The sequence below is a fragment of the Capra hircus genome (genome assembly GCF_001704415.2).
Source record: "Capra hircus breed San Clemente chromosome X unlocalized genomic scaffold, ASM170441v1, whole genome shotgun sequence".
Taxonomy (NCBI): domain Eukaryota; kingdom Metazoa; phylum Chordata; class Mammalia; order Artiodactyla; family Bovidae; genus Capra; species Capra hircus.
In genome coordinates, this window is record NW_017189516.1 from 25,609,022 (window position 1) to 25,621,194 (window position 12,173).

Genomic DNA, 12,173 nt, shown 5'->3' on the forward strand with positions numbered 1-12,173 from the left:
TGAAGAAGCTGGCTTAAAGCCCAACATTCAGAAAACGAAGATCATGGCATCTGGTCCCATATCACTTCATGGCAAACAGATGGGGAAACAGTGGAAACAGTGTCAGACTTTATGTTTTGGGGCTCCAAAATCACTGCAGATGGTGAATGCAGACATGAAATTAAAAGATCCTGACCCCTTGGAAGGAAAGTTATGACCAACCTCATGATCATGAAGTCGCTCAGTCATGTCCAACTGTTTGCAACCCCATGGACTGTAGCCTAACAGGCTCCTCCATCCCTAGGATTCTCCAGGCAGGAATACTGGAGTGGGTTGCCATTTCCTTCTCAAACCTAGATAGCATATTAAAAAGCAAAGATATTACTTTGCCAACAAAGGTCCGTCCAGTCAAGGCTATGGTTTTTCCAGTGGTCATGTATGGATGTGAAAGTTGGACTGTGAAGAAAGCTGAGTGCTGAAGAATTGATGCTTTTGAAGGATGGCATTGGAGAAGACTCTTGAGAGTCCCTTGGACTTCAAGGAGATCCAGTCAGTCCATTCTAAAGATCAGTCCTGGGTGTTGTTTGAAAGGACTGATGCTAAAGCTGAAACTCCAATACTTTGCCCACCTCATGAGAAGAGTTGACTCATTGGGAGACTCTGACGCTGGGAGGGATTGGGGGCAGGAGGAGAAGGGGATGACAGAGGATGAGATGGCTGGATGGCATCACTGACTCGATGGACATGAGTTTGCTTGAACTCCAGGAGTTGGTGATGGACAGGGAGGCCTGGCGTGCTGCAATTCATGGGGTCGCAAAGTCTGACACGACTGAGCGACTGAACTGAACTGAATTGAACTGAACTGATACTTATGTCTCTTCCCACTTAAACCTCCCTCCCACCTCCTATCCTATCCCACCCCTCTAGGTTGTCAGAGAGCATGAGGTCTAGCTCTCTTAGTCATATAGTAGATTCTCACTGGCTATCTATTTTACACATGGTAAAGTATATGTTTCAATGCTGCTCTATCAATTTGCCCCACTCTCTTTTTCACCCACTGTGTCCACAAGTCTGCTCTCTACATCTCCATCTCTATTGCTTCACTATGAATAGGTTTATCAGTACACTTTTTCTAGAATCCATATATAGATAAGCATAAATATACGATATTGTTTTTCACTTTCTCATTTATTTTACTTTGTAAAATAGGCTCTAGGTTAATCCATCTCATTAGGACGAATTCAAATGTTTTCTTTTTCTATGGCTGAGTAATACTCTTTTGTGTATTAAGAAAACAATATCTTTATTCATTTGTCTGTCATTGGATACCCAGGTTGCCTCCATGTCTTAGCTATTGTAAACAGTGCTACAGTGAACATTGAGGATATATGTGTCTTTATTAATTATGGTTTCCTCATAATGTATGCCCAATAATGGAATTGTTAGGTCATCAGTTCAGTCAGTCACTCAGTCATGTCCAAATCTTTGTGTCCCCATGGACTGCAGCACACCAGCCTGTACATCACCAACTCCCGGGGGTTACCCAAACTCATATCCATCGAGTTGATGATGCCATCCTACCATCTCATCCTCTGTCCTCCCCTTCTCATCCTGCCTTCAATCTTTCCGAGCATCAGGGTCTTTTCAAATGACTCAGTTCTACACATCAGGTGACTGAAGTTTTGGAGCTTCAGATTCAGCATCAGTCCTTCCAACGGATATTCAGGACTGATTTCCATTAGGATGGACTAGTTGCATCTCCTTGCTGATCAAGTGATTCTCAAGAGTCTTCCCCAACACCACAGTTCAAAAGTATCAATTCTTTGGCTCTCAGCTTTCTTTATAGTCCAACTCTCACATCCATACATGACCACAGGAAAAACCATAGCTTTGAATATACAGACCTTTGTCAGCAAAGTAATGTCTCTGCTTTTAAATATGCTGTCTAGGTTGGTCATAGCTTTTCTTCCAAGGAGTAAGCGTCTTTTAATTTCATGGCTGCAGTCACCATCTGCAGTGATTTTGGAGCCCCCCAAAATAAAGTCTGTCAGTGTTTCCATTGTTTCCCCATCTATTTGCCATGAAGTCATGGAACCTAATGCCATGATCTTTGTTTTTTGAATGTTGAGTTTAAAGCCAGCTTTTTCACTCTCCTTTTTCACTTTTATCAAGAGGTTCTTCAGCTCTTCTTTGCTTTTTGCCATAGGAGTGGTGTCATCTGCATATCTGAGGTTATTAATATTTCTCCCAGCAATCTTGATTCCAGCTTGTGCTTCATCCAGCTCAGCATTTGGGTTGATGTACTCTGCATGTAAGTTAAATAAGCAAGGTGACAATATACAGCCTTGACCTACTCCTTTCCCGATTTGGAACCAGTCTGTTGTTCCATGTCCAATTCTAACTGTTGCTCCTTGACCTACATACAAATTTCTCAGGAGGCAGGTCAGGTGGTCTGGTATTCCCATCTCTTTAAGAATTTTCCAGAGTTTGTTGTGATCCACACAGTCAATGGCTTTGGCATAACCAATAAATCAGAAGTAGATGTTTTTCTGGTGTTCTCTTGCTTTTTGATGATCCAGTAGATGTTGGCTATTTGATCTCTGGTTCCTCTGCCTCTTCTAAATCCAGCTTGGACATCTGGAAGTTCGCCTTCCATGTACTGTTGAAGCCTGGCTTGGAGAATTTTGAGCATTACTTTACTAGCGTGTGAGATGAGTACAACTGTGTGGTATTTTGAACATTCTTTGGCATTGCCTTACTTTGGTATTGCAATGAAAACTGACCTTTTCCAGTTTTCTGGCCACTGCTGAGTTTTCCAAATTTTCTGGGTTAGATTTAGGGTTGTGAGGTCATATCGTAGCTTTATTCCTAGTTTGTTTTTTTTTTTTTTAAAGAAATCTCCATACTGTTCTCCATAGTGGTTTAATCAATTTATATTCCTACCAACAGTGAAACTGGGCTCCATTTTCTCCATATTCTCCCCAGAATTTATTATTTGTAGATTTTTTGATCATTAACTATTCTGACCAGTTTCAGGTGGCACATCATTGTAGTTTTGATTTGCATTTCTCTAGTGATGATCGATTTTGAGCATTTTTCTTGTGTTTATTAGTCATCTGAATGTCTTCTTTGGAGAAATGTCTGTTTAGCTCTCCAACCCATTTTTTTATTGGGTCGTTTTTCTGATATTTGCTGCATAAGCTGCTTGTATATTTTGGAGATTATTTCTTTGTCAGTTACTGCATTTGCAGTTATTTTTCCTACCATTCTGAGGGCTGTCTTTTCACATATTTATGCTTTCCTTCACTATGCAAAATCTTCTAAGTTCAATCATGTCCCATTTGTTTATTTTGTTTTTATTTCCATTACTCTACAAGGTGGATCATAGAGGATCTGTATAATTTATGTCAAAAGTGTTCTGCCTATGATTTCCTCTGAGAGTTTTATACTTTCTGGTCTTAGATTTAGGTCTTTAGTTTGTTTGAGATTATCTTTGTGTATAGTGTTAGGAAGTGTTCTAATTTCATTCTTTGACATGTAGCTGTCCAGTTTTCCCAGCACCGCTTATTGAAGAAACTATTTTTTTCTCCATTATATATTCTTCCCTCTTTGTCAAAGAGAAGGTGTACATAAGTGTGTGGGCTTATCTCTGGGCTTTCTATCTTGTTCTGTTGGTTTATATTTCTGTTTTTGTGCTAGTACCATACTGTCTTGATGGCTGTAGCTTTGTAGTATAGTCTAAAGTCATGAATGTTGAGGCCCCTAGCTCTATTCTTCTTTCTCAAGATTGCTCTGGCTGTTTGGAGTGTTTTGTGTTTCCATACAAATTGTGAAATTTTTTGTTCTCATTCTATTTTAAAAAATGCCATTAGTAATTTGATAAGGATTGCATTGATTCTGTAGATTGCTTTGGATAGTATAGTCATTTTCACAATATTGATTCATCTAATCTAGGAACCTGGACTATCTCTTCTGTTTATGGTGTCTTTCATTTCTTTCATTAGTGTCTTATAGTTTACTTTTTTAAATTAAAATTTATTTATTTTTAATTGAAGGATAATTGCTTCACAATATTGTGTTGCTTTCTGCCATACATCAAGATGAATCAGTCATCGGTATGTCCCTTCCCTCTTGAACCTCTCTCCAATCCCACTCCTCTAGGTTGCCACAGAGAACTGGGTTTGAGCTCCCTACCTCACACAGAGAATTTCCACTGGCTATCTAGTTTTACATATGGTAATGTATATGTTTCAATGCTACTCTTTCAATTTGTCCTACACTCTCTTTCCCTTATTGTGTCCATAAGTCTGTTCTCTATGCCTGCATACTCATTGCTGCCCTTCAGATAGGTTCATCAATACAATTATTCTAGACTCCATATACATACATTAGTATATGATTTTTTTCTTCTCTTTCTGACTTATATCACTCCGTATGAACCTATTGGCTCTAGATTCATCCATCTTATTAGAAGTGAGTCCAGTGTGTTCCATTTTATGGCTAAGTAATATTTCATTGTGTACATGTAGCAGTTTCTTTATCCATTCTTCTTTGACTGGACATCTAGGTTGCTTCCATGTTCTAGCTATTGTAAATAGTGCTGCAATGAACATTGAGGTACATGTGCCTTTTTCAATTATGGTTTCTTCAGGATATGTGCCCAGTAGTGGGATTGTTGGGTCATATGGTAGTTTTATTCCCAGTTTTTTTTTTTTAAGAAATCTCCACACTGTTCCCACAGTGGCTTTATCAATTTGCATCCCCAACAACAATTCAAGAAGTTACCTTTTCTCCACACCCTTTCCAGCATTTATCGTTTATAGATTTTTTGATGATGGCCATTCTGACTGATGCGAAGTGATACCTCATTGTAGTTTTGATTTGCATTTCTCTAATAATGAGCAATACTGAGCATCTTTTCATGCCTTCTTTAGAGAAATATCTGTTTAGGTCTTCTGCTCACTTTTTGATTTTTTTTTTTTTTTCTGGCATTGAGCTGAATGAGCTGCTTATATATTTTGGAGATTTAATCCTTTCTTGGTTGTTTCATTTGTTATTATTTTTTGCCCATTCTGAGGGTTGTCTTTTCTTGTTTATGGTTTCCTTTGTCGTGCAAAAGCTTTTAAGTCAAGGCTGTATATTGTCACCCTGCCTATTTAACTTCTATGCAGAGTACATCATGAGAAACGCTGGACTGAAAGAAACACAGGCTGGAATCAAGATTGCTGGGAGAAATATCAATAACCTCAGATATGCAGATGACATCACCCTTATGGCAGAAAGTGAAGAGGAGCGTGAAAAAGTTGGCTTAAAGCTCAACATTCAGAAAACGAAGATCATGACATCCGGTCCCATCACTTCATGGGAAATAGATGGGGAAATAGTGGAAACAGTGTCAGACTTTATTTTTGGAGCTCCAAAATCACTGCAGATGGTGACTGCAGCCATGAAATTAAAAGATACTTACTCCTTGGAAGAAAAGTTATGACCAACCTAGATAGTATATTCAAAAGCGGAGACATTACTTTGCGACTAAGGTCCGTCTAGTCAAGACTATGGTTTTTCCTGGGGTCATGTATGGATGTGAGAGTTGGACTGTGAAAAAGGCTGAGCACCGAAGAATTGATGCTTTTGAACTGTGGTGTTGGAGAAGACTCTTGAGAGTCCCTTGGACTGCAAGGAGATCCAACCAGTCCATCCTGAAGGAGATCAACCCTGGGATTTCTTTGGAAGGAATGATGCTAAAGCTGAAACTCCAGTTCTTTGGCCACCTCATGCGAAGAGTTGACTCATTGGAAAAGACTCTGAATGCTGGGAGGGATTGGGGGCAGGAGGAGAAGGGGACGACAGAGGATGAGATGGCTGGATGGCATCACGGACTCAATGGACGTGAGTCTGAGTGAACTCCGGGGGATGGTGATGAACAGGGAAGCCTGGCGTGCTGCGATTCATGGGGTCTCAAAGAGTCGGACATGACTGAACGACTGAACTGAACTGAACTATGTCCCATTTGTTTATTTTTGCTTTCATTTCCGTTACTTTAGGAGGTGGGTCACTGAGGAACTTGATGTGATTTATTTTAAAGAGTGTTCTGCCTATGATTTCCTCTGAGAGTTTTATAGTTCCTGGTTTTACATTTAGGTCTTTAATCCATTTTGAGTTTATCTTTGCATATAGTGTTGCAATTTGGTATAACTTGATTCTTTTACATGTAGCTGTCCATCACCACTTATTGAAGAGACTACATTTTCTCCATTGTGTATTCTTGCCTCGTTTGTCAGAGATACGGTGTTCATATGTTCATGGGTTTATCTCTGGGCTTTTTATCTTGTTCCATGGGTCTACATTTCTGCTTTTGTGCCAGCTCCATGCTGTTTTGATGACTATAGCTTTGTATAGTCTTCAGTCAGGAAAGTTGATGCATCCAGCTCCATTTTTCGTTTTTAAGATTGCTTTTGCTATTCATGGTCTATATGTTTCCATACAAATTGTGAAATTTTTTGTTCTAGTTCTGTAAAAATATACCATCAATAGTTTGATAGGGATTGCACTGATTCTGTAGATTGCTTTGGGTAACATAGTCATTTTCACAATATTGATTCTTCCAATCCAGGAACACGGTATATCTCTCCCTCTATTTGTGTCATCTTTGATTTCTTTCATCAGTGTTTTATAGTTTTCTGCATACAGGTCTTTCATATCCTCAGGTAGGTTTATTCCTAGGTATTTTGTTCTTTTTTTTTGCAATGGTGAATGTGACTGTTTCTTTAATTTCTCTTTCTTATTTTTCATTGTTAGTGTAAAGAATGCTATGGATTTCTGTGTAATAATTTTATATCCTACAACTTTCCTATACTCACTGATTAGATTTAGTAATTTTCTGGTGGCATCTTTGCATGGTGTATCTTTTACCAGGCTGTTACTTCTAGCCTACCTTTATTTGGGGGGGGACTTCCCAGGTGGCATTAGTGGTAAAGAACCTGCCTTACCTATGCAGGAGACATAAGAGATGCAGGTTTGATCCCTGGGTCTGGAAGATCCCTTAGAGGAGGATATGACAATTCACTCTGGTATTTTTGCCTGGAGAATCCCATGGGCAGAGGAGCCTGGTGCACTACCGTCCATAGGATCACAAAGAGTCAGATATGACTGAAACAACTTAACACATAACACACACATCATATCATCTGCTAGTGGTGACAGTTTTATTTCTTTTTTTACAACCTACATTCCTTTTGTTTCTTTTCTTTCATTTCTGTGGCTAGGACTTCCAAAAACATGTTGAATTGTAGTGGCAAGAATGGGCACCTTTGTCTTGCTCCTGATCTTAGAGGAAATGCTTTCAGTTTTTCGCCATTAGGAATAATGTTTGCTGTGGGTTTGTCACATATGGCCTTTATGATGTTGAGATATTTTCCTTCTATGCCTATTTTCTGGAGAGTGTTTTTAATCATAAGTGGATGTTGAATTTTGCAAAAGCTTTTTCTGCATCTATTGAGATGATCATATGTTTTTTATCTTTCAATTTGTTAATACGGTATATCAGATTAATTAATTTGCATATACTGAAGAATTCGTGCATCCCTGGGATGCTGCTGCTGCTGCTAAGTCACTTCAGTCGTGTCCGACTCTGTGTGACCCCATAGACGGCAGCCCACCAGGCTCCGCCATCCCTGGGATTCTCCAGGCAAGAACACTGGAGTGGGTTGCCATTTCCTTCTCCAATCCCTGGGATAAAGCCCACTTAATCATGATGTTTGATCTTTTTAATGTGCTGTTGGATTCTCTTTGCTAGAATTTTGTTGAAGATTTTTCCATCTATGTTCATCAGTGATATTGACCTCTTATTTTCTTTTTTTGTAGCATTTTTGTCTGGTTTTGGTATCAGGGTGATAGTGGCCTCATAGAATGAGTTCAAGAGTTTTCTTTCCTCTACAATTTTCTGGAAAATTTGAGGAAGATACATGTTAGCTCTTCTCTGAAATTTTGGTAGAATTAGCCTGTGAAGCCATCTGGCCCTGGGCTTTTGTTTGTTAGAAGATTTTTTATTGCCACTTCGATTTCTGTGCTTGCGATTAGTCTATGTTTTCTATTTCTTCCTGGATCAGTTTTGGAGGTCATATTTTTATAAGAATTTGTCCATTTCTTCGAGTTTGTCCATTTTATTGGCATATAGTTGCTCATAGTAGTCTCTTATGATCTTTTGTATTTCTACATTGTCTGTTGTAACTTCCTTTTCATTTCTGATTTTATTGATTTGAGTCTTCTCCCTTTTCTCTTGATGAGTCTGGCTAATGGTCTTTAATTTTGTTTATCATCTCAAAGAACCAGCTTGTAGTTTTATTGATCTTTGCTATTGTCTACATTTCTTTTTCATTTATTTTTGCTTTAATCTTTACAATTTCTTTACTTCTACTAACTTTGGCTTTTTTTTTCTTTTTCAGGTTGCTTTAGGTGTAGGGTTAGGTTGTTTATTTGATGTTTCTCTTGTTTCTTGAAGTAGGCTTGTATTGCTATAAACTTCCCTCTTAGCACTGCTTTTCCTTCATCCCATTGGTTTTGACTTGTGTTTTCATCATCATTTGCTTCCAAGCATTTTTTATTTCTTCTTTAATTTATTCAGTGACCTCTCATTTATTCAGAAGTGTATTGTTTAACCTCCTAGTATTTGTGTTTTTAATAGTTTTTCCTGTAGTTGATGTCAAATCTTATAATGCTGTGGTCAAAAAAGATGCTTGAAATGATTTCAACTTTTAAAAATATGTTGCAGCTTGTTTTATGACCCAAGATGTGATATATCCTGAAGAATTTTCCATGTGTATGTTAGAAAAAATGAAATCTATTGTTTTTGGAAGAAATGCCCTGTAGATATCAATTAGATCTAACTGGTCCAATGTATCATTTAAAGTTTGTGCTTTCTTATTAATTTTCTGTCTGGATCATCTGTCCATTGGTGTGAGTAGAGTGTTAAAGTCCCCCATTATTATTGTGTTACTGTTGATTTCCCCTTTAATAGTTTCTGCTGTTTGCCTTATGTATTGTGGTGCTCCTATGTTTAGTGTATATAAATGCATAATTGTTTTATCTTCCTTTTGGATTAATCCCTTGATCATTATATAGTGTCCTTTCTTGTCTCTTATAGCAGTCTTTATTTTAAAGTCTATTTTATCTGATATGAATATTTCTACTCCCACTTTCTTTTGATTTCCATTTGCATGGGTCTCTTGTAGATAGAATATACAAGAGTCTTGCTTTTGTATCCATTCAGCCAATCTATGTCTTTTGGTTGGAGCATTTATTCCATTTACAAAAGGTAATTATTGATATGTATGATCCTATTACCATTTGCTTTGTTGTTTTTGGATTTGCCTTTATAGGTTTTTTCTTTCTCTTATGTTTCCTGTCTAGAGAATTTCCTTTAGCATTTGCTGTAAAAGTGGTTTGGTGGTGCTGTATTCTCTTAACTTCTGCTTGTCTGGAAAATTTTTGATTTCTCCTTCACATCTCAATGAGATCCTTGCTGGATGGAGTAATCTTGGTTGTAGGTTTTCCTCCTTTCATCACTTTAAGTATACCCTGCCACTGTCTTCTGGCCTGCAGAATTTCTGTTGAAAGATGAGCTGTTAGCTTTATGGAAATCCTGTTGTATGTTATTTGTTGCTTTTCCCCTGCTACTTTTAATATTTGTTCTTCTTAATTTTCATTGGCTTGATTAATATGTGTCTTGGCATGTTTCTCCTTGGGTTTACCCTTATGGGACTCTCTGGGCTTCTTGACTTGAGTGGCTATTTCTTTTCCCATGTTAGGGAAGTTTTTTACTATAATCTCCTCAAATATTTTCCCATACCCTTTCTTTTACTCTTCTTCTTCTGTGACCCCTATAATTCCAATGTTGGTTCACTTAATGTTGTCCCAGAGTTCTCTGAGACTGTTCTTATTTCTTTTGATCCTTTTTTCTTTATTCTGCTCTACTTCACTTATTTCCACCACTCTATCTTCCAGCTCATTCACTCTCAGTTATTCTGCTATTGTTTCCCTCTAGTGTATTATTAATCTGTTATTGTGTAGTTCATTGCTTATTTTCTAATCTTTATTTCTTCTAAATTCTTGTTAAACATTTCTTCTTTTTGATCCATGCCTCCAGTCTATTTATCTGTGCCTCCATTTTATTTCCAAAGTTTTGGATCATCTCTACAATCATTACTATGAATTCTTGTTCACATAGACTGCCTATTTCCTCTTCATTTGTTTTGTCTTGGGTGTTTTTACCATGTTCCTTCAACTGTTGCATATTTCTCTGTCTTTTCATTTTGTTTAATTTACTGTGCTTGGAGTCACCTTTCTACAGGCTAGAAGGTCTTAGTTGCTACTCATTTTCAAGTCTGCCCCCACTCGGGTGGGTTTGGAACAGTACCTTATGAAGGTTTCCCATTGGGGAGCTTGTGTCTGTGTTCTGGTGAATGGAGCTGGATCTTGACTTTCTGAAGGACAGTGCCATGTCCAATAAAGTGTTCTGGGATGTTAGTGGGCTTGGCATGACTTTGGGAAACCTGTCTGCTAATGGGCAGGGTTGAGTTCCTATTTTGCTGAAGGTTTGGCATGAAGTGTCTGGCACTGGAGCTTGCTGGCCTTTGAGTGTGTCTTGGTCTTAGTGCTGAGATGGAGGCTTTGGGGAGAGCTCTCATTGATTAATGTTCCATGGGTTTGGGAGTTCTCTGGTGATCCAAGGTCCTGGGCTTGGATCTCCCACCTCTAGAGTTTGGCCCCAACCCCTTACTGTAGCAGGAAGATTTCACAGGCCACACAGCGTAGAAGACAAACCCCCAAGACTAATGGCGAAAGCAACACAAACAGCCCAGAACACTCAAAGAAATTCACACACTCATTCTGAGGAGACTAACTTCCCTTTTTGGAAGTGTAGGGTCTTCTGTCAGTGTTCAGAAGGTATTCTGTAGGAGTTATCCCATATGCAGATGGATTTTTAATACATTTGTTGGGAGGAAGTTGATCTCCCTGTCTAACTCCTCCACCACCTTGAAAGTCCTCAGGAATCTAGCTGTAACTTCTTATGTTTATATGTTATTCAGTAGTATCTGTAAAAGATAAGCAAATTCCTGGACCCTGTTTCTCCCTGCAGATGCCTGCATCTACATATTTGGGGTTAGCATTTTGCACTGCAATCTCAGTTTGCTCATGGATTCAATGAAGATCAGTTTCCATTTTCTAGGTTTTTTTTTCCTTGTTATTTAATGGTTGGAGAGAGGCCCTTTTAAATTTTACATCTCTGTGATGATAACTTAATATCATATGAATCTGAGGATAAGATTTGAAGCTCTGTTTGTCTTCCAGCATCCATACCACAGTTTACAAATTCCCCCACGATGGTGATCATGGTGGGTTTACCAGCTCGAGGAAAGACCTACATCTCAACAAAGCTCACACGCTACCTCAACTGGATAGGAACACCAACTAAAGGTATGTCTCTGAAACCCTTTGTTCTACAACCCTCTGTAGAACACTGATGGAGTATAGAGTAAGGTAGCTAACCTCAAAAGAGCAAAGCCAGTAGTACAGGAATGTCTCAAACCACTATTAATAGTACTAAGACTATTCCTAGTATTATTACTGCTGCTACTGCTACTACTACTACTACTATGACTGCTACTACTATTTCTACTACTGCTACTACTACCTTCATAAATTTTACAATTTCTTAAGTACATACCCAGTGCTAAATCTTATGCTAGGGGCTAAGTATAGGAAAATCAATAAGATTAAACATCTGTTTCAGAGAAGGTCTATATTGGAAGACCTCAAAATCACCCTATCAATAACATATTACTCTTATTACCATTTTTATTAATATTATATCAATAACACTACTCTATTAGCATTACCATTTCTTTACAACCTTAAGGTTTCCTTCAGAACGTAGGGATGTATGGAGTCAAGCATGTTGAAACCCCAGCCTGGAGGCCCCCACAAGCTCTTCAGTATAGCAGGCACTTTAGCTCACCTCTCCAGTCCAGAAAGCGTCCTGTCTCCAAGCCTCTCCTTAGGTCTGTGCCTTGCTTCTCCCCATCCCCAGCTGGAAGTGACCCTGCCTCTTTCCACTTCAAGAGGGGTCTCCTTCACAGCCTGTCAGCCTCCTCCCACACTCCCTGCTTCCAGCTTTCCTTTCTCCCCATGTGATC

At 38.6% G+C, this 12,173-nt stretch overlaps 1 protein-coding gene across 4 annotated transcripts in view; it reads left to right on the forward strand.

The window, feature by feature from the left end:
• PFKFB1 (6-phosphofructo-2-kinase/fructose-2,6-biphosphatase 1) overlaps window positions 1-12,173 on the forward strand; it is a 132,243-nt gene that overhangs the window by 74,243 nt on the left and 45,827 nt on the right. For all 4 annotated transcript variants that reach the window (XM_005701297.3, XM_005701296.2, XM_018044001.1 and 1 more), the window contains exon 2: window positions 11,329-11,454. In XM_005701297.3, the coding sequence (XP_005701354.1) occupies window positions 11,329-11,454 (126 nt within the window). The remainder of the gene's footprint in view (window positions 1-11,328; window positions 11,455-12,173) is intronic.